The sequence below is a fragment of the Pan paniscus genome, chromosome 12, assembly GCF_029289425.2.
Source record: "Pan paniscus chromosome 12, NHGRI_mPanPan1-v2.0_pri, whole genome shotgun sequence".
NCBI lineage: Eukaryota > Metazoa > Chordata > Mammalia > Primates > Hominidae > Pan > Pan paniscus.
Genome location: NC_073261.2, coordinates 82,981,952 through 83,004,977, shown reverse-complemented (window position 1 = coordinate 83,004,977; position 23,026 = coordinate 82,981,952). Strand labels below are relative to the sequence as shown.

General features: G+C 40.3%; 1 protein-coding gene across 4 annotated transcripts in view; it reads right to left on the bottom strand.

Annotated features, from left to right (window-relative positions):
* THADA (THADA armadillo repeat containing) overlaps positions 1 to 23,026 on the bottom strand; it is a 362,591-nt gene that overhangs the window by 182,934 nt on the left and 156,631 nt on the right. For all 4 annotated transcript variants that reach the window (XM_003809126.5, XM_055108026.3, XM_003809127.7 and 1 more), the window contains 2 exons: positions 14,368 to 14,457; positions 12,254 to 12,385 (listed from right to left, as the gene is read on the bottom strand). In XM_003809126.5, coding sequence (XP_003809174.3) covers positions 12,254 to 12,385; positions 14,368 to 14,457 — 222 coding nt within the window. The remainder of the gene's footprint in view (positions 1 to 12,253; positions 12,386 to 14,367; positions 14,458 to 23,026) is intronic.

Genomic DNA, 23,026 nt, shown 5'->3' with positions numbered 1-23,026 from the left:
CAAGGAAGCTGCTCTGCTGGCTAGCTTTCAACGGGGAATTCTATCAGGACATGGCATTCTAAAGCTGCTACTTTAGAGACATGTTCAACCATGCAGCAGAATGCAAATCTCTCTCTAGTCAAGCTTTTCTTAAGTCCAGTTTTCATTCTGGCTACAAATTAAATTCTGATGTCTTAAATCACACAGAAAAAAGGGTGGGGGGATAATAAATGATTGAATTATAATAATTATATGACCCTGAAGCTTAACTAGAAAAAATAATTCTATTTCTTAAGTTTCTCTTCAGTAGAATTATGCAGGTTATAATTAGTATTAAGTCAATTTTACTTTTCATTTTATCCAAACCAGAAAGAAGCTGAGCAAAAGGGATTCTCCTGGGAAAAAAATGAATAAACATTCAAGCAAGAAACAAACCAATGCTACTCACACATCACCCAAAAAGACAGATTATTGTCTGAAAATATTGTCTGTCCACTGCTTTGTAAATTCTTTTCTTGTCTGTGGTGACACATCTGTCAGTAACAATTCAACTTTTCCTGGGCTACCTGGATATATTTTTCCACAGTTTCTGCTAAAACAGATGCTTCTTTCCTGTATGATTTAATAACCAAAAGGGAGCAGGCTTATTTACACAGTAGCCTGTAGATTTCATACAAATATATATTTTGTTAATGCTCCGGACACTGTAGAAACTGAACAGAAAAATCTCATTAATGTTTTTTGGTTTTGTGATTATTCAGACTGAGGCCTACTACAGCCTACTGTAGGACTGAGAGTTTTCAACTAAAGTAGACAAAAATGTGGCATCTCTTGGGGGCTGGTGGTCAGGGCACAAATGTCCCAGATCAGGAATTTTCCCTAATGCAAAAACCCCAGGGGACACATCTCATCCTCCGTGTACCCTCCACACAGGTTTTGGCTGGTAACCTTTGGATAATTATGAAAAGAGGGAAGTAGGACTATGTACATAAAAGATATAAAACTGGCAAACAAAGGGGGGTGTGAACCCACTTCAGAGGCCTTGGAGTACAGATGATCAACTAACAACTTAACCAGATGCTATTGTTATTTATCCATTAAAGCAGTTTCCTAAAGTTATTATATGCAATCTTAAGTAACAAAACCTTCCTTTCATACTATTCAGTAATGTAAACGCTTCACAGATTAAGATTTCCTTTTTTTCCAAATCAGTTTACAATTACTGCATAAGAAAACATTGGCAATTTAAAAAAGTTTCAACACGAATTGATATCCTCATGGCTGTTTTCTTTATAAGAGAGTAAAAAGAGAAACAATCAAGTTACTATATGTGAAAAGTACACTCTAAACTTAAATTCTTATGTAAACATTTGCTATTATTGTTTTTTTTTCTAGCAACCCTAAAGATTTTCAAAATTACGTAAAGCAGTGGAAACTTAAGATGACATACTAAAGACAGATAGAAAACATATTTTCTAAGAGTTTAAAAATTATGCATAAATAGCAGCCCACAAATAATCTCATTAAGATTTTAGGCTTCTTAGCCTCAAGCCACATTCTCTCTTTACTAAGACACTTATAACTGTGCAATGACCCATGATTTCCTATTATAATAAGGAAAATTTCTTTTGTAAGAAATTCTCAGTGTTTCTCAAGAATCTCAAAACTTCAGTTGAGCCAGTTTTATTTAGCAACCTGTCACAACCACTTAAGCTTTATTGCAAGTTTTTCTTCCTTTTCTCCTGATTTCAGATTAGAAAATGAGACTACTGCCAACGAAATGCCCAAGGGGGGAAATATCTCAAGAAAGCAAAGTAAGTCCAAATGTTTGTTAGGTAAAGCTACAGGTTAATTTTGGCATGCTGAGAACTACCCTGTCATACTTCACAGATACAGCATCATAAACAGATGAGCAAAAGCAAGTATTACAGTGTTAAGAGCTAGAATAGCTAAAGCAGTCGCTAACAGCATGGGTTCTAGAGTCAGATTGTTTGGGTTCAAATTCACGCCTTATCACTACCAGTATGAGCTAGGTAGGACACATTTAGAAAGTTCCTACTGCCCAACATTCCCACCCTCTGTGGAATGGGATAGTAACGACAATGACTTGATAGTGCTGTCATCATGATTAAATGAGTTAATATGTGTAAAGTCCTAAAATATTGCCTGGCTTATAGTAAACATTTGCTAATTATTATCATTTATCACTAATCAGGATGGAAAAAATAGGAGCAAAGAAGAGATAAGAAGCATCGTCAAAAAGGATACCTCATTATGCCAAAAACCGTATCTGTCTGATTCACCACTCTGTTTCTAGTCCCTGAAACATAATTGTTTTCAATAAATATCTGTTGAGTGAATGAATAAATGAATTTGCCCTGACTCCTTAGGGAGTCACTTTTTGAATGTGGGCATATTATGTCTACTCTCTCTGGGCCTTGGCTTTTCGCCTCCAAAGAAAGGAACAAGCACCTGCTACTTGCTACCTCAAACTGATGATAATCAACGTAAGAAGCAAAGCAAATCATTTCAAGCTTACTGGAGGGCTTTCAGAAGTCAGTGATTTTTTAAACCAATGCTCCTTTGTTACTGGGTATGCATGAACACAGTCTCTGACAGCGGGAGGAACCTCTGTGACACCCTGAGTCCTGATTCTGATATGTTTCCCTTAAAGAAGTCCCCTGACTGCAGCTAGCCAGGTAGAGCAAGATGTCAGACATTGTACTAGGCCCTAAAAGAAGGCTGCTCAAACTTCAGTGTGCAGAGGTAATTGAAATTCACAACTTTTGGATGTGTGTGAGACATGCAGAAGAAGCTGTCCAATAGAAAGTTGAACTTGTGATTCTATATGAGTTCTAGATCTAGGACTAGGTAAGTGTAGGTGAGTGATAACCCCAGAGAGAGAATGCAAAGTGAAAAAGAAAAGGTTTGAGGGCAGGACAAACAGGTATACCAATGTCTGAGAGGCAGCGGGAGGAAGGGGACCCTCCAAGGAGAGAAAGAAATAACGGCCAGAGAAGCCACAGAAGAAAGAACTCAAGAAGAAAGGAGTCTGCAATAGCATCAAACACCAGAGAAAAAGCAGAGATGAGAAGGAATGAAAAGCACCCAGTGGCTTTTTTAATAAGGAGGTCACTCCTATTTGTTGGTGCAGTTTAGTGAGGCAGTGGAAGAAGCGGCCAGGCTGCAGTGGGTTAAGAAGGGGAAAAGTGGAGACTAAACACAGACCACCTTTTCCAAGAGCCTGGCTATAAAACAAAGGAGAGGACTGTGGGTGGAGTGGGTTTCTCCATGGACAGAACTCACACCTGATGGCCTCCACATCTTCTCTTGCAAATGAGAGGTGATGAGAGTAGGGGTGTTGGGTTGGGCAAGGGCACAAAGTAGGCCCTCAGTAAATACACTTAATGGAAGGATGAACTGGTGATGAAGAGTGATCACAATATAAAGAGACAGAGAAGAATAAATGGTGAAGAAGAGAATGTCTATAACTGGTTGGAAGGGAGGCAAGATGAGCAGTCAAGAGTCACAATGTTCAAAGTGAGTGAGGAAGGAAAAAGTAAAAGGACGTGAGGGTGAAGGTATCCTGAGCAGCTGATGTAACATGTGTAGCTTGTTTTTACTAGAAGATTAGAAATAGACGGTGGGGGCCAAGGCCCAGAGGGAAAGGGAAAACCCATTCCAGTCAGAGAAAGCTAACCGAAACACACTATGTCATTATTTTTCCTTGTCCTCATTTGAAGCCTTCTATAATTTATCTTTACCTTCTTATTCTATTTCCCAATTCTTATTTTCTTCTGGAAGAAAAAAAACACATTTTTGATCTAAAATGTTCTCTACTGTGTAGGATGACTGCCTATCAGTCAGCATTTGGGGCTTGGTAATGTGAAATCCTTCAATTCAGCATTAAAAATGCCTGCAGAGCACCTTCGCTACAATTTTTGAGAAACAATTTAAGAACAAGGAAATAAAAGTTCTGTATGGAAAAACACTGTTAAGATACTTTAAAATGTTAAGTATTACTAAATTTAAATTTTTTTCCCACTACAATTCATTACTTCCACAAGACTTAAATGCAACACTCAGGACAAATACTGTTCTTTATTAAAGTTACCAAAGGTGCACCATCAATGGTTTCTCCTGTTAAATAGCAAACCATTTATTTTGTGAATTTCCTGGGTCACCCTTGGTTCAAGTGGAAGCAAAGCTCTTTATGATGCCTTCCAAGTTATGAATCATAAAACTCTCCATCACAATCTTCCCCTTGTTGGATCCCCCTGACTTTTCACTCCTCTCACATGACTTGTTAATCACCATGGGTGATTTCTAAAAGTCCCTGAGATGGCAGACTGAACTCCCACATTTCTTCCTGCCTTGCTATTTGGGAAAGCCTCCTGGACTTCTCCAACCCACTGATGCTCTTCCCCTTCTTTGTAGGCCTCAGTCCTTAGTGTATATGTCATATAATTAAGTGGTTAATATACACGGTATCAGGTTCACAAGCATGTATTTTACCTTATTAGCTACACGGTAAGTTCTTTAAGCATAAAGACCTTTTTCTTTACTTTGCATCTTACCCAAGACCTAACACTAGCTAGGTACACAATGAATGTTTAACAAATACTTGGTTACTCAATTAACTGATTAGATTCTAACTTCTAGTATGAATGGCAGCAATAGGCCATAGATTATCATCATTGTCAGAAATTTCACCTAAGAATGGGACTGTGTGCAGATCAAATCACTTGTTCTAACATGACCTGAACTGGCCTGTTGGGATAACAGATAACACTGAAGAAAAGCTGGTCCCTACAAGTTCTGTTTTTCTAGTTTGCTTTGTCAATGCATTCCATAAGAGGTGAACTCCTCATTCCTTCTGCTCAAAAACATATTTAGAAAATGGTCTTAAAGAGATCTGGCACCAGAAATGAAGTTGGCCAGGCCCCTATCTAGGAACTAACAGATAAAAATTGGTGACAGATAACAAGGTATCTTTTTATGCCAGAACTATTTGCAAAAAAAGACACATAATGCAAAACATAATTTCATACTACATGCTGAACCTCAGCTACCCTGGGTAGAATTCAGAAATTCAGAGGGCCATGAGTACAGCCCTCCAAATAAAGTGCTAGGCACGGTAAAAAGGAGGCAGAGTAAGTAGCTGCCCAAACAATGTGATTTCCCCAGCATTAGGAAACAACCTTCCAATCTCTGCTTCTAGATCCTCCCTATATAAGGCCTAAAATGCCACCATTAGAGTTTTACTGCTTTATTTCAAAATGTATGTATCTGTAATATACAAATACCCCATGGAAGATAACACTGGGGGCATTTACATGTTTTGCAAGTTTGGCCTATAAGCAAAGAAGAAAACTGAGCAGCACTGAACACCTGTGCCTCAACAATCTGGTCCCAAGCCTGACCTGGTATCAGACAGTCACATAGTGAAACCAAGGGGCCAGGGTTTCCATAGAATTATGGGATAGCAGAACCCTTTTTTCACCCAAATGTTAGCAGATTAGGATGGCTGGGCAGTGGGGGAAGGGTGGGGGCATACTCCTTTCCTATAATTCCCTTCTCTGAACCTCATGGAATTTAGTAGTAACCACAGACCAGGTAGAGTGCTGGCCAGGGCAGGAAGTTCTATGTCAACAGTACTGGCAAAGCCCTATTTCTCAGGTGTTTCTACTTGTAATGAGCAAGGCTTGGAGACCCCTGTACTCTCTCTCCAGGCAACTCTGTTCAAGATACTTTGGGAAATTGGGACAATAAAGAGTTATCTATTATAACCACTCTTTAGAAAAGCATGTCTGACTTCTCAAAGACTCAGATGTTATTTTGCTTGTCAGAAAATGTGGCTTAAGCCAACATCTGGAATGGAGAAAAATACAGGAACCACAAAAAAAGATAATTAAATTAATAAAGAATGCTTTTCAGACATAACATCTCATAGGCCAAAAATATGTTTTCAGAACTATCCAGAACACAGTTACAGAAGTTACTTAAATGCTAAATTTTAGTAGATTAATTCCTGGAGGGTACCATTTAAGAGCAAACCACTGTGACTTTTTGGGCCATGCCAAGAATGGCATCCCAAATTCTTTTATTTGAGAGATCGAAGGACCCATAAACAAAAATGTACAAATATTGTCACAGGATTAGAGGCAGGTTGATCATTTCATTCACTGAACATTCAGAATCCACAGCTGAGTTGTTCACCTATTCTGAAATAAGGCATGCCAAACAGATACCTTGATGATATCCAGTCCAACCTCAGGTGCGCTGCAGATATATGCTCAACATGTGATCAGTTTTCCTTGAAAACTTAACACTTTTGCTGATGGGCAAACTCAGTATTATGGAAATATGTTCTTTTCCTTGATAGAGAATACTAATTTTCACAAAATTCTTCTTTAAATTAAAAGCTGAAATCTATCTTCCATTTTCCCATTGGGAGCAAAAAAGAGAAATTATGCGCCTTCTACCCTATGGCAGTCTCTCAAGTATATAAAGACCATTATCATGTTGCCACTAAGTCTTCTCCAGTAACTGTTTCCAGATGTTTGGTTTCCTCCTCATCTTGGTCACCTCCCCTCGACAGATACTAGTTCATCAGTGACCTTCCTAAAATGGGGAGCCCAGAACAGAATAATAAGGAGAATAATGTGGGTTTAGGCTAACCAACAGAGTTCAGGGGGACTAGAGCCTCCACTATCTGGAAGCAGCAACAGTGTCATGCTGCTTTCTCATGGTTCACCAGGATATCTCATTCACCAAGATATTTTTTCCCCCACAAGAACTGCTATGAAGCCAGATAGCCCCCATTTTGTATGTATATAATTTTGCCTTTTCTTTAAAAAATCAGAATGATATATATCTCTATTAAATGTTATCTTGATAGTCTCATCCCATCAATCCAGTCTTTCAAGGCTTTTTTGGGGGACAGGGTCTCGCTCTATCACCTAGGCTGGAGTGCAGTGGCCCAATCACAGCTCACTTGAGCTGCCTTGACCTCCTGGGCTCAAGCAATCCTCCCACCGCAGCCCCCCAAGTAGCTGGGACTACAGGCGCAAATCACCAAGTCTGGCTAATTTTTAAAATTTTTTGTAGAGACAGGTTCTCCTTATGTTGCCCAGGCTGGTCCAGGCTATTTCGAATCTTACTTTTAAATGATGAACTGCATCAGACATACAAAATGATGACAACAACAAAAAGAATCTAGAGAATAGGATGACATTCAAGCATTTGCCCAATGCCCAATTTAAGAACACATCACAAATAAAATTGAAGCTTCTAGTACATGGCTCCTCAATTTCATCCCTTTCCTCCCCATTCAGAGGTAATGGTCTTATGCCTGAATTTGTGTTTGTCAGTCCTATGCTTGAAGGTTATTTTGAATCTTAATTTGCTCACAAATTTGATAAGCATGCAATCTAGTTTGCCTTCATTTTTTTTATGGCTACTTTTAGCCATTAACAGCATAATCATAAAGCATCATGCTATAAAGTTGCAAGAGATTCTTTCCCTATCTCCTCAAAAGAATTTTCACTTGGACTTTCCAGCATTTGAAGCTATGTCACCAGCATCAGTCTTTTGACTTCATATACCTACCAAATAAGTAGCTTTACTTTCTTTCTTTCCTTTTTTTTTTTTGAGACGGAGTCTTGCTCTGTCACTCAGGCTGGAGTGCAGTGGCACAATCTCCGCTCACTGCAAGCTCTGCCTCCTGGGTTCACACCATTCTCCTGCCTTAGCCTCTCGAGTAGCTGGGACTACAGGCGCCTGCCACTATGCCCGGCTAATTTTTTGTATTTTTGGTAGAGACGAGGTTTCACCGTGTTAGCCAGGATGGTCTCGATCTCCTGACTTGGTGATCCACCTGCCTCGGCCTCTGAGACCTGATTCGTCTAAGCTCTCCTGGGCCTTTGTTCAGGATTCTATGGTCCTAGGTTTGAGGCATATGTGGTTACCTAGAGCTCTTTGACTGGAACTTGAAACTTGCTTGTGAAAGGGAACTCAGAGATGTATGCCCAGGGACTTTTTGGCCTCTGAAAAGACTTTCTAGTCTCTAGAAAGCCCAGAGAAGCAGGCCCTGGTGAGCTGCATTCAGAGAGCCAGTCAAGGTTCTTTTTAAAGCATGAATTATTCTGCTTTGTGGTACCTGAACTGAAGAATGAATTAATGGTCTTAAATTGAAAGCATCACATTCACATGGTAAAGGGCTTTGTATCTGGATGCAGCACAACATCAGAACATAAAATACACTGGATTTTTTAAAAGTTGTATACAAGATGTTGGGATTGACATTATAAGTTCTGTCCCAAGAGGATGCAACAATCATAATGGCATATATGTTTAGGTATACTCTTAAACATGGCATAAAGGAGTAAAACTACATATAATACTTATAAATACCTTACAGAGAGGAAGGAAATAGCAGGTAAGTACACATAAATCAAAGGGAAACAAAAAGCTCTCGTTGGCGCTTTTAATCTTCTTCTCATTGTGCAATTCACTTTTAGCAGTCAGAGCAACCTTTGCACTACTCCCACAAACTGAAATTTTTTTCTTTGGCCAAACTCATAGTATCCATGAGCCTGATGAGAACCCTTCCAAGTACATAAATTACCCTTAACAACGGTACAAAAATAAAACACTGCTGACCCACTGTGCATACACCCATCCATCTTTTTAGCTATTACCCCAAGTCAAAACAGCTCAGTCTTTACCACAATCAGAACCACAAGCACTGCCTGGAATGATAGGTTTTATGATCAGCCTTTCACTTTCTTCATGAATAATATTCTCAGAGGTCATCTAAATCAAATGCATACAGTTTTATCACATTCACTGCTTTTTAAAAATCTGTTTATAGTTCACCTAGCCAGTGAACATTTTGGGGTAGCATGGGTTTTCCCTGTGGTAGGCTGATGAAACCCCAAACTAACTAAATCTAGGGCCTTCCACTTTACCACAGAAGGTGGCCAAGAAAGAAGAGCCAGGCTTCCTCTGTATCTGGCCACAAACCAGTCCTATAACCCCAGGCGATTGTCACCATGTGCCACACATGGTTAACCAATCCAATCAGTCACTTTTCCTACAGGAAAAGCAAAATAAGGAACAGATCCCACCATTGGTAGAGACATTACGTCTATATCCAGAAGACAGCCTGTACTCAGATACAGCAGCTGAGGATATAGGCTCCTCATCTCTCTCAGTTGCATACATTTCAGACCCTATAGGTCCATTCCGTGTAGCTAAGTTACTGGCTACTCAAAAGGCAACCAAAAAACAAGGTTATTTTGGTATAACAGAAAGAGTACATCTAACACCCTTGACAAGCCCTGCACTCTTGGGTTCAAATTCTAGCTCTGTAACTGCCTTGCTCTCTGAACCTCAATTTCCTCAACGGGCAAATGAGGGTGATAACACCTCTTCTCAGAGTCATTGTAAGCAAAATGCCCAGTTCACTACTTGGCAGAAAGAGGGGGCTCAACAAAGGTTGGTCTACTTCCTACTGACTTCTCTGCTCAGAACACTTTCTTTCTTGTTTTCTGCATTCCTGGGTCAAAATCTACTTCTTAATAAATTCCTTAAACTGCCTAACCAATTTTAATAAGCTACTACTGTCTAGCTTGTTAAAATTGTATGTGTGTGTGTGTGGGGGGGGGTGTGATGGTATTAAATTTAATATCCCAAGTTTAATTTTGCTACTCAAAATGTGATCTACAGACCAGCAGCAGTGGCATTATCTGGAAGACCATTTGAAAGTCGGACTCTCAGGCCTCACCTCAGATTTACTGAAATCAGAATTTATATGATAGCCAAGTGATATGTTTACATCTTAAAGTTTTAGAAACACTGTTCTATAACACACATGGACACTCAATAAGTCAGAGCCTAGGCTCTGTACTTAAGGAATCAATGGTGGTGCTTCTGCTTACAGGACATTTTGCTTACAGTGACTCTGAGAAGAGGTGTTATCACCCTCGTTTGCACATTGAGGAAATTGAGGTTCAGAGAGCAAGCAAGGCAGTTACAGAGCTAGAATTTGAACCCAAGAGTGCAGTGCTTGTCAAGAGTGATAGATGTGCTCTTTCTGTTACAACAAAATAACCTTGTATTTTGGTTGGTGGCACTTCTGCTGTTGGTGATGTTCTATGAATCTACTTCATAAAGCACCTTACTTACTGGAAGAAAGCAACTACAACCGCAGCATTTTCTTTCACTGGAAGAACAGACTGATTGCAAACTTCTTACTTTGTATTTTTAGAGGTTAACAAATGATGCCCTAAGTACACTGGCTTCAAAGCAATATTTAAATTTTCTATATTAATGCAATCTTTGTTTTATATAATAGATACTTTGAATATAATGAGTAGTATCAGCATTCTGATTATATGTAAACTAAGCAACATTTTGGAAAGGTACTTTCAGGTACCATTGAAAGGTACTTTCAGTGTAGTAATTTATTATTTCTAGGATGCAATGAACAACAGACTGAGTAGTAAAAAGCTTCCACAAATTCAATGTTCTTAAGACAGAGCACAGGTTCTAAAGCAAATCTCTGTTTCTAATGTAAACTGCAATTCTGTGCACATGCCTTTCCTCCTTGCATCAACTTTCTGAAAACATTTCTTAGTTCTTTCCAGTTATTCATGAAAGAACAATTTTTAAGGCCCTTGAAAGTAAAATTTACCACTCAAATTCCTAAAATGAATCACCAAATGCCAGATGAAGGAGACTGGTAACTTTGTATATCAGGAAACAAAAACCAGTCTGCCTGAGTCATCTCTGTGATCAAAGATAACACAGCCACAGCCAGGGCTTGGCGCAAACAAATAGCTCTGCAAGCACATGCCAGAATCTCATGTTTAATGGTTTTCTCACATTAAAATGCATAAGTCAGCTCTGTGAAACAAGGAAGTGAAACCTAGGACACTACATACATAAGAAACACTCTCTTGAGTTTGGTTTCTTACCCTTCTGCTCCAAATCCACTTCAATTTTTGGTAGAAACACAAAAATTAAGGTACTGTTTTGTCAAGAGCTAAGCAGAAAGGTAATAGCTAACTAATATGATAGGCTTCTGAAAGGTTTCATGAGAAAATTTTAATACTTCTTGGAGGCCTACATATTTAGGCCTTTGATCCAAAATGAACAAAGTAATCAGAAGACGGCAAATGCCTGAAAAGATGTAACACAAGAAGTGGTAATAGGCTCTAAAAGAAGAGAACCCTGTTATATTATTTCATGAATACTCTATATTCATGGCTTTTTTCAGGTACTACAAACGTAAAAGAGAAGACGAGTGGGAATTCATGCCACATGGCATTACCATTTACACGCCACCCATTGCACCGCCTCGCAGACTCTTCCAGAGTGAAGAGGCAGATGTCCTGACATCCTCTCGAACCCGTGGACAGAAGATACATACCAGAACCAAGCCTGCTCCGTGCTAGCCAGGCTCAACACAGGAATAACGCAAACATGGGGCTATGTCTTTCAAAAGGAGTATCTCCTATCAACACCATCCACCTGCCTTGGAGCAGACAGGGCTCAAAGAAAACATTACTTACACAGGTTCTGATGAGATCCTGTACCCACAATATAAGCACCTTACTCTGAAACACTGGGGGCAATGGCAGGAAAACCCAGGCCTCTGCTTTCACAAGACCCCTCCCAAAGTTGTGTGTGTGTGTGTGTGTGTGTGTATAAAAGTTATATATATATACACATGCACACACACACAATAGTTATATACAAAAGTTTTACATATAATATATATAATAGTTTTTAATATATACAATAGGTTTACATATATAAAAAATATATATAATATGGCCGGGCGCAGTGGCTCATGCCTGTAATCCCAGCACTTTGGGAGAATGAGGTGGGCAGATCACAAGGTCAGGAGATCGAGACCATTCTGGCTAACACAGTGAAACCCCATCTCTACTAAAAATACAAAAAATTATCCGGGCGTGGTGGCGGGTGCCTGTAGCCCCAGCTACTCCGGAGGCTGAGGCAGAAGAATGGCGTGAACCTGGGAGGGGGAGCTTGCAGTGAGCCGAGATCGCGCCACTGCACTCCAGCCTGGGCGACAGAGCGAGACTCCGTCTCAAAAAACAAACAAACAAATAATATATATATATATATAAAATATATAATATATGATATATATATATAATAGTTTCTGAAATAAGAAGAAGATAAAATATTCCCGTAAAACTCCCACGCCCACCTAGACAATTTCTACACAGCATGACACTACCTCATAATGAAGGGAACAAAAGGTCCCATGCTGAGAGCAGAAGAAGTACCATCCATCGGGGAAGCGTAGAGTCTCTCCAACACCAAAAGTAAGAGAAACATGCTTGGATGACGATTTGGTTCTCCCATATCACTGAAACAACAATTATTACACATGAAAGATTTCACATTTAGGTAGTGAAGCACTCCTCCTTCAAACATTTTTCTCATGAAATAATTATGTATATGGCCGGGTGCGGTGACTAATGCCTGTAATCCCAGTACTTTGGGAGGCCGAGGCGGATGGATCACGTGAGGTCAGGAGTTCAAGACCAGCCTGGCCAATATAGTAAAACCTCATCTCTACTAATACAAAAAACTAGCCGATGTGGTGGCGCATGCCTGTAATTCCAGCTACTCGGGAGGCTGAGGTGGGAGAATCACTTGAACCTAGGAGGCGGAGGTTGCAGTGAGCCAAGATCACGCCACTGCACTCCAGCCTGGGTGACACAGTGAGACTCCATTTCAAAAAAAAAATTATGTATATGAAGTGAGACTCCACAATCAAGGGGATAGTTTTCCTTTTTTCTTTTTTTTTTTCTACGTTCACTTCTTATCTCCCAAATGTGCATCATAAGAAAAAACTACTAGCAAAACAGGGAATTGGGCTTTCGTACAGGATCCTCTTCTCAAAGCTAATCATTTACATAATTAGAGTATGCTATTTTGATTAGAACTGTTCCTACAGTAGAGACGTGCCTGTTCCACAGCATGAAATGTGAAACTTTCAACATCCAAATGTATTTAAGAAAGCATGAATAGTCACTAAAGGCCAGAAAAGCACATTAGCATAAACTACTAATGTGAGCAAATGCATCATAACCAGAAGTAAAATTCATTACTTTTATTTTCTAATTATAGACAATTAGTGTACATTCATACCAAGTGCAAAATTATAGGAAAAATACAAAAGACATGCTTTATGATGTCCATACTAAAAATTCCACTACCAGCTTCAGAATGTGTGTGTGTTTTTTTTTTCTTTTTTTGAGACAGAGTATTTTTCTGTCACCCAAGCTGGAGTGCAGTGGCAAGATTTCAGCTCACTGCAACCTCTGCCTCCTGGGTTCAAGTGATTCTCCTACCTCAGCCTCCCAAGTAGCTGGGATCACAGGTGCGCACCACCAGCCTGGCTAATATTTGTATTTTTAATAGAGACAGGGTTTCGCCATGTTGGCCAAGCTGGTCTTGAACTCCTGACCTCGGGTGATCCACCTGCCTTGGCCTCCCAAAGTGCTGGGATTACAGGTGTGAGCCACCGCACCAGCCAGAATGTGATTTTTAAGACAATGGTGAACTATAAGACTGGAAAGCCCTCGTAATGGCTTTGCTCTGTGTTTCCAAGAACACTGGCCATTTCTGCTCAGGTACACAAGAACCATTTCTGAACACAAGTGATCATATTAGTCAGCTAATCGCTATAGTTTCACAATGGTAAGTTGCAGCAAGCCAGTAATAAAAAATGACAGGTATGCATAAAGCAAACTCAATATGTAAACACAGATTTTTTTAAAAATAGGAAGAAAATAATTCATAACAGAAGAAATCACCATGTGATTCCTAGTTTCTGTACCACCGAAAATGGAATTAAGTTTGATAAACTTTAACATAAAATAGGATTTTTAAAATATAAAGACAGGATTTTACACAACTTTTCAGGTACAAATTTACTACAGAGAACCAAGCAATATGATATAATTACAAAAAAGCACTTTAATAAAAAAGCCAATTTTATGCAAGGAAGCAGTCTGACCGTGCACAGTGGCTCAAGCCTGTAATCCCCACACTTTGGGAGGCCCAGGTGGGCAGATTGCTTGAGCTCAGGAGTTTGAGACCAGCCTGGGAAACATGACGAAACCCCATCTCTACAAAAAATACAAAAATGGGCAAGGAGTGGTGGCCACCACTGTACTCCAGCTTGGGTGACAGGGAAAGACCCTGTCTCAAGGAAAAAATTTAAACAAATTTAAAAAAGGGAAGAATTTTATTAAAAACAGCTGCCTAGAGGGAAAATCTCAATTACTAAGGTAATTCACATCCTTGAGTTCATTTTGCCCCACCCAATTCTCTTCTTACCTGTCTACTGTATTGGCTACAGTTTCCAACTGTTTGAGAAGAAAAGGATATAGTTCTGGGAAACGAGAGAAAAACTCTCTCCCTGTCATTCTGTGAAAGAAGGAGGAAAAAAGTTATTATCATTTATTCCCTTTGATCTGACAATAAAGCCTTTTTTTAAAAAAAAGGAAGATAAGTACGGTTGTTTGGATATTTAATTAAATACAGTTAAAAACAGAATCTACAGCATCTTAAGAATTTAACAATCAACACAAATGGTAATTCTGATTTCTGAAGTGCTCTCAATCCATGAACTTTTATCTCAAAATTTAAGATTATGTATGTTTACAAATATTTGATATTAAATTTTATCAGGGAAGAAATATGTAATCTGTGCCAATGCCTAGTTTCCACAACTGATTTGGACTATAAGTAGAGTCAACACCAGATTGACTGAGACTGACTCAGCTTCAGTGATAAGGACAGGTCTAGAACAAGCGTTCCCAACCCTGGCACCAATGACAGTTTGGACCAAATAACTCTTTGTTTCAGGGGACTGTCCTACACATTGTGGGATGTTTAGCAGCCTCCGTGGCTTCTACCCACTAGATGCCAGCAGCACAACACCCCTCCCCAACAATCATGACAATGAAAATGTCTTTAGACATTGCCAAATATACCTTGTGGGACAAAATGGCCCCTGACTGAGAACCACTGGTTTGGAGTATGGTTATGAGAAGTACAGTCTTGGCATGTGAAGTTCTGGAAATCTAATCCTTGCTGAACTTGTAAGAATTATCTTTTTCAACTTTAAAAAACTTCTCTTGAACTATGAAAGTAGAATAGTTCCTCAGACTGCACCACTGACCAAAAAGCTCAAGCTAAATATGGCATTTAGGAACAAACTGTCTCCATAACTATTAAAGAATTACTCCGAAGGGGTGACATAAATATTCCCTAACCTACCCATTTTTATCAGCTCTACATGTTATGTTCCTATTAATTGAAATCCAGAATATCACATTTTAAAAAAACTGAAACGTTTTTACACACAGCAAAATGCTGTGATCAAGTGTACCATTCAACCCACAAATACATACACTCGTAATCCACACCCCTATCAAGACTCAGAAAATTTCCATCATCCCATAAAGATCCCCCATGCCCCTTCCCAGCAAACTCCCGCCCCACAAAGGAACCTCTGATTTGATTTCTATCATTACAGTTTGGTTTTGTCTATTCTAGAATTTCATATAAATGTAATAATACATTTTTGTTTGTTTGTTTGTTTGAGACGGAGTCTCACTCTGTTGCCCAGGCTGGAGTGCAGTGGCGCGATCTCGGCTCACTGCAACCTCCATCTCCTGGGTTCACGCCATTCTCCTGCCTCAGCCTCCCAAGTAGCTGGGACTACAGGCGCCCGCCACCACGCCCGGATAATTTTTTGTACTTTTATTGGAGACGGGGTTTCACCGTGTTAGCCAGGATGGTCTCGATCTCCTGACCTTGTGATCCGCCCACCTCAGCCTCCCAAAGTTCTGGGATTACAGGCGTGAGCCACTGTGCCCAGCAATAATACATTTTTTTGGCTTGCTTTTTTCACTCAGCACAGAGTTTATGAAATTTATCCATGTTATTCAATATATCAATAGTCTGGTTCTTTTTCTGTTGAGTAGTATTCCATTATATGAATCTGTAAGTTTGTTTATTAATTCTCCTCTTGACAGGCATGGGTTCTTTACCTTTTTTTTTTTTTTTACTATTATGAATAAAGCTGCTATAAAATTCTAATATAAGACTTTTTAAGGACACGTTTTCATTTCTCCTGGATTAATATCCGAGAATAAAACTGTAACATGTCTAACCATTTAGGAAACTGACAGTTTCCTGAAATAATTATACCATTTTACACTCCCAACAGTAAGGTAGATTTCTGATGGAGATTTCTACAGTCCTTTGAACATTTGCTGTTGTTTTGTTTTTCCTTCCTTTGTAGCCATCCTTGTGGGTATGCAACAGTGTATCTCCCATGATTGTGATTTGCATTTCCTTGACGACTAATGACGTTGAGCACTTTTCATGTGCTTTGGTCATTATTATGACCCTTTGTGAAGTATCTCTTCAAGATTTTTGCTCATTTTTAATAGGTTGATTTCCTTGGTCATATATATGCATGGCATATACCTTCTTCTAGTCTGTGGCTTGCCAACTTATTTAATAATGTCTTTTGATGGGCAGAATTTTAAAATTTTTGACAAAGTCCACTATTTAATCAATTTTTTTCTTTTATGATTCATGCTTTCTATGCCTAAGAAATCTCTACCTACCTATCTAAGAAAGATATCGTATATCTTCCTCTAGAAGCTTTATGGTTTTAGCTTTTACACTGAGGTCTATGATCCATTTAAAATTAATTTTTGTGTATAGTGTGAGATAGAGGTCAAGGTTCTTTTTTTCCACACTGGTATTTCATATTTTTAATAGGGAGATTTTTTTTGGAAAAAAAAAATGATATGCCTTAAAAAGGAGATGTGCTGCTGGGTGTGGTGGCTCACACCTGTAATCCCAGCACTTTGGGAGGCCGAGCCGGGTGGATCACCTGAGGTCAGGAGTTCAAGACCAACCTGACCAACATGGAGAAACTGTCTCTACTAAAAATATATAAAATTAGCCAGGTGTGGCGGTGCATGCCTGTAATCCCAGCTACTCTGGAGGCTGAGGCAGGAGAATCACTTGAACCTGGGAGGCAGAGGTTGCAGCGAGCCAAGATCACGTCACTGCACTCCAGCCTGGGCGACAGAGTGAGACTCCATCTCAGAAAACAAACAAACAAACAAACAAAGGAGATGTGCTGTGCTCATAGATGAGAGGATTCCATATTATAAAGATGACATTCTCCCCAAATTGATTATAAATGCAATGCAATTCCAATAAAAACAGTAATTGTGTGTGTGTGTGTGTGTGTGTGTGTCTGCAAGACTTCATTTTATTTATTTATTTTTTGAGACAGAGCCTTGCTCTGTTGCCCAGGCTGGAGTGCAGTGGTGCAATTTCGGCTCACTGCAACCTCTGCCTCCTAGGTTCAAGCAATTCTCGTGCCTCAGCCTCCTGAGTAGCTGGCACTACAGGTGCACACCACCACATCTGGCTAATTTTTCATATTTTTAGTAGAGATGAGGTTTCACTATGTTGGCCAGGCTGGTCTCCAACTCCTGACCGCAGGTGATTGGCCTGCCTCCACCTCCCACAGTGCTGGGATTACAGGCATGAGCCACTGTGCTCAGCCCTGAGAAGTAGATTTTAAATTGTATATAGACACATCAAGGGCCAAGAGTAAGAGTAGCAAAGATAATCTTAAAGAAGAACAAGGTTGGAGGACTCACCCAGATAGCTAAAAAAAAACCATAACACTCATGTAATTAGGACTGTGAGTACAAGTAAGCCAATAAAATAGCATAGAAAGCACAGGAGCAGACATATATTAATATACGTATAAAACTTGATTTGTGTAAGAGCTAATACTGCAGATCACAGAGAAACGTAGTGTGGTAACTGATTATCCACACAGACAAAATTACAATTGGATCCCAAGCTCCCACTGATATGAGAAGGGGGCAGGGAAGTGCTGGGAGGAGAAGGGCAGGTTCCTGGCGAAGGAGGCTCTGTCTCCGGCCTGTGCCCACGGACCTAGGTGAAGACAAGCACTCCTACCTTCGCGCCCAAATGCTGCATTTCCCAAGACCACCCTGGCCCGCCATGCCCCCATCCTGTACCTATAAAATCCCCCAAGACCCTAGCACGCAGGCACACAAGCGGCTGGATGACAAGAGGGGCACATGGGCGGAGGAACACACAAGCGGCTGGATGGCAGGAATACACCAACAGGCACCAGCAGGCCATCGACTGGCGAAACAATGAGGAGTTTGGCCAGGGCAGTCAGAAAAGAGACAGGCCGCTGAGTGGCCCAAATCCAGGGGAAAACCATCTCCCTTCTGGTTCCCCCATCTGCTGAGAGCTACTTCCAATCAATAAAACCCTGGACTAATTCTCCAAGCCTACGTGTGATCAAATTCTTCCGGTATATCAAGGCAAGAACCCTGGGATACAGAAAGCCCTCTGTCCTTGCAACAAGGCAAGGGGTTCTAATTGAGCTGACTAACACAAGCTGCCTATGGACAGCTAAACTGAAAGTGCACTCTGTAACACACACCCACTGGGGCTTCAGCCGTAAACATTCACCCCTCGACACTGCTGTGGAGTGGGAGCCCCACAGCCTGCCTGTCTGTATGTTCCCCTACAGGTTTGAGCAGCTGGGCGCTAAGAAGCGAGCTACAATCTCATCACACACCTTGTGAGGGGGACTCACACACCCTGCAAGGGGGACAAGGGAACTTTTTCTGTTTCACTACTATGTATACAAATTAAATTCCATTGACTTCAAGGCTTTAAAACAGCATAAACAAATAGCCAGGGCCAGGCGCAGTGGCTCACGACTGTAATCCGAGCACTTTGGGAGGCCCAGGTGAGCGGATCACCTGAGGTCGGGAGTTCAAGACCAGCCTGACCAACATGGAGAAATCCCATCTCTACTAAAAGAAAAATACAAAATTAGCCAGGCATGGTGGTGCACACCTGTAATCCCAGCTACTCAGGAGGCTGAGGCAGGAGAATCACTTGAACCTGGGAGGTGGAGGTTGAAGTGAGCCAAGACTGCACCACTGCATTCCAACCTGGGCAACAAGAGACTCCTGGAAGGAAGGGAGGAAGGAAGGGAGGAAGGAAGGGAGGGCTGAGCAAGGTGGCTCATGCCTGCAATTCCAGCACTTTGGGAGACTGAGCCCAGCAAATTACTTGAGTTCAAGAGTTCGAGACCAACCTGGCCAACATGGTGAACTCCTGTCTGTACTAAAAATACAAAAATTAGCCAGTTGAGGTAGCATCTGCCTGTAATCCCAGCTACTTAGGAGGCTGATGCAACAGAATCGCTTGAACCTGGGAGGCAGAGGTTACAGTGAGCTGAGATCGTGTAACTGTACTCCAGCCTGGGCAACAGAGTGAGACCTTGCCACCAAAAAAAAAAAGAAAGAAAGAAAAGAAAAAAGAAATGCATGAGGGTTTTTTTTTTTTAACCTATTTTGAAAATTTGGGATTCTCCCCTGAGCACTCCTGGCATAATGCTTCTTTCTTTCCCCTAATGACAAATCCAGGCAGCCTAGTTAGTACAACACCTTCCATGTGGCAGCCTGGCCAAAAGAGCCCTAGGAAATTCTAACTTAATTCTATTTAGCCACCTGGATTCTCTTAAAAGGATTAACCTGGTTCTAAATCATAAGATAATGACTACTTGCTTGAGTACACAGCTTGTTGAGTCTTCCTAAGGTGGCCCATGAGTACATAAAGGGTCTCTGTAAAATTTATAAAAATGCCTTGTTTCTCTTGTACCTGACTATTCTAGACAAAACATCTGGTTGCAAGTAGGGAGCAACTGGAAAAAAGACAAAGTTATAAATATTGAAATGGGAGAACTGATTTTGAGGAAGTAGAGAGAATAACCTTGACACCTGGGAAGAGACTATCTCAGACCCCGGGAGGTACAGTGGGAGGAAGAACATTAATGGTGTCTGTTTTTTGAAATTGCCCCAAGAGCCTTCCTCACCAAGGAAAATGCTCTGCTCTTCCCCCAAACTGTCATGAGCACATTAAATTTAACCAACTGCTCGGTCTGTGAGCCTCCCTCAGATGACCTGAAGCACAATTTGATTGCTTTCCCCTTAACCTTACTGAGAAGCCTATCAGAAACTATATGTTATGGCCTTGGCTCCAAGCACCTGTCAATATCTCTGAATGTCCTTCCCTTTTCTGTAGCCATAGCTCAATCATTGCAAGGGACAGCTGAATGCCACTCAGCTGTTGGTGTGGGCAGAACTGGATAGGTTGGAATGACTGTACTTAAGCAATCCCTCCAAAACCAAGGACTAGAATACATTCTTTGGACTAAACTAGAAACTTTAAGATTTACCAGCTGATTGTTCAATGGAGGCACTATCAACATATGCTCCTCAACTGACGTAGGGATCTCCCCAAACTGTAAACAAATGCTTTCTTTACAGGAGTACTAGGTGTGTCCTTGGGACTCTATTTCTTTTGTGAAAGCAGGCATTAACTCTTCCCCCAACCAAACACGGTGATTTGCACCTTAAGGGTGGCTGTGAGCAAATTTCAAATGTTTAAGGAAATACCACCAGTAGGTCATATAGCTCTCAGATGTCTACGAAGATCTCTCCAGAATGGGGTTATGCTTGGTTATTCACAGAAGCTTCCCAGAGGTATAAGCAACTCATTATTTTTGCACAGCCTGTGGTTGGATAGTCCTGCTATAAGAGTCATTCAATTAAAAACATGGTACAAAATTTATCAGCTGATTTTAACTGAGGTAATCACTGATAGCACTTCAGCCCATAAAGCCACTCGGGTTTGCTTCAATTCACAGGGCAAGTCATAACAATATAAATGAAAAATTTTCTTAGACTTCCAATCTACAGGTTAAGATAAGATAAAGTCTGTACAATCACTAATACATTCTGCTGTACCTGGCTTAATGGCTTGGACTAAATGGAAAGGTCAATACAAAAACTTCAAAAGACAGCCTTTTGAGTTTCTACCATAGACCCTGTTGGTTTCTGGGATTTGCACAAGTGATTGGATCTGAGATGCTGGGTGGCATAGTTGATGTCAATACTGAAAGCTGAGCTCATCCTGCTGCTTGGTGTCCTACTGGTAGTAACCTTAATTAAATGTTGTATGAGACAAACTGAATGGATTTGGTGCCAACTCATCACTTAGATTAATCGAAGGAGCCAACAGTGTGATGTATTCATGGGAGAATTCACTAGAATTTTCACCAGAAATGGGAGACAGATGCTGTTGAGAGACAAGATGAGTTACTGCCACTGTGCCACTATTGCAAAGTGAAGCACTGACTGCCTTTTGTTCTGGACTTTCCGGACTCTATTCAAGGATGTTTATATAATGAACAGCATTGGAAGATATAGTGTCTCCCTCTGGATAATAAAGTTTTTAAATTAAAAATAAAAATACAGGCCACAAATGGGGAGAACATTTGTATATATATATATCTAAGAATTACATAATCAGTATCCAGAATATACAAAGAACTCAAGTGATCACTGAATAAACGACAAATAATATAAAAATGGACACACCTATCAAAATGAAATTCACAGAAAATAAACATAAGTGGTCAAGAAACAGTAGAAAGGATGCTCAACTATACCAAGGGATGGCCAGGCGCGGTGGCTCACGCCTGTAATCCCAGCACTTTGGGAGGCCGAGATGGGCAGATCACGAGGTCAGGAGATCGAGACCATCCTGGCTAACACAGTGAAACCCCGTCTCTACTAAAAATTAAAAAAAATTAGCTGGGCAAGGTGGCGGGCGCCTGTAGTCCCAGCTACTCAGGAGGCTGAGGCAGGAGAATGACGTGAACCCAGGAGGCGGAGCTTGCAGTGAGCCGAGATCGTCCCACTGCACTCCAGCCTGGGAGACAGAGCGACTCCGTCTCAAAAAAAAAAAAACAAAACCCAAACTATGCCAAGAGACTATTTTATACCCTCAAATTGGCAAAGACTAATAAGTCTGATAATACCACGTATTGAATCTTTCAGACACTGTTGATGGAAATGAAAATTACTACAGTTCTGAAAAATAATTTGGGATTTTCTTGAAAGTCAGAGATGTGTTTACCTAGTGACTCAAGAATGCTACTCCAAGGTAAATGGCCTAGATAAACTCTTGAAAACGGGCATCAGAAGGCTTGTACAAGCATATGCACAGCAGCCACTTGTTCATCAACAAAACATGAGTAAACTGTAGTATAGTAGTCCCCGTGTGTGAGCTTTAAAGAATAATACAATAAACACTTTGGATCTACCACCTAGCAAAAGAAGTGGAACATTACAGTAGTCCCCTCCTTATCTGAGGGGATACATTTCCATACCCCTAGTGGATGCCTGAAACTGGATAGCACTGAACTGCATATATACTATGATTTTTCCTGTACATACGTAGCTGTGATAAAGTTTAATTTATAAATTAGGCAAAGTAAGAGATTAACAACAATAATAATAAACTTGAACAATTATAACAATATATTGTAATAAAAGTTAAATGAATGTGGTCTCTCTCTATATATATACCTTATACTGTACTCATCCTACTTCTTGTGATGATGTGAGATTTTATCATGTGAGATAAATTGCCTATGTGATAAGATAAAGTGAAGTGAATGACATAGCATTTAAAACTTATGAACTGTCTCTTTCTGGTTTTTCCACTTAGTATTTTTGAACCGCTGGTGACCAGTAACGAAATCACAGAAAGCGAAACCATAGATATCCTCATCCTTGGTTTCAGTTTCCCTTGGTCAAACATGGTTCGAAAATATTAAACGGAAAATTCCAGAACTAAACAATTCATAAGTTTTAAACTGAGTGCCATTAGATATTTAGATCTATAGAGAGATCTTGAGAGAGAGGGAGAGAGAGAGAGAAAGATCACACTCGTTTAACTTTTATTATAGTATATTGTTATAATTGCTCTATTTCATTATTAGTTACTGTTGTTAATCTCTTACTGTGCCTAATTTATAAATTATGAGTAG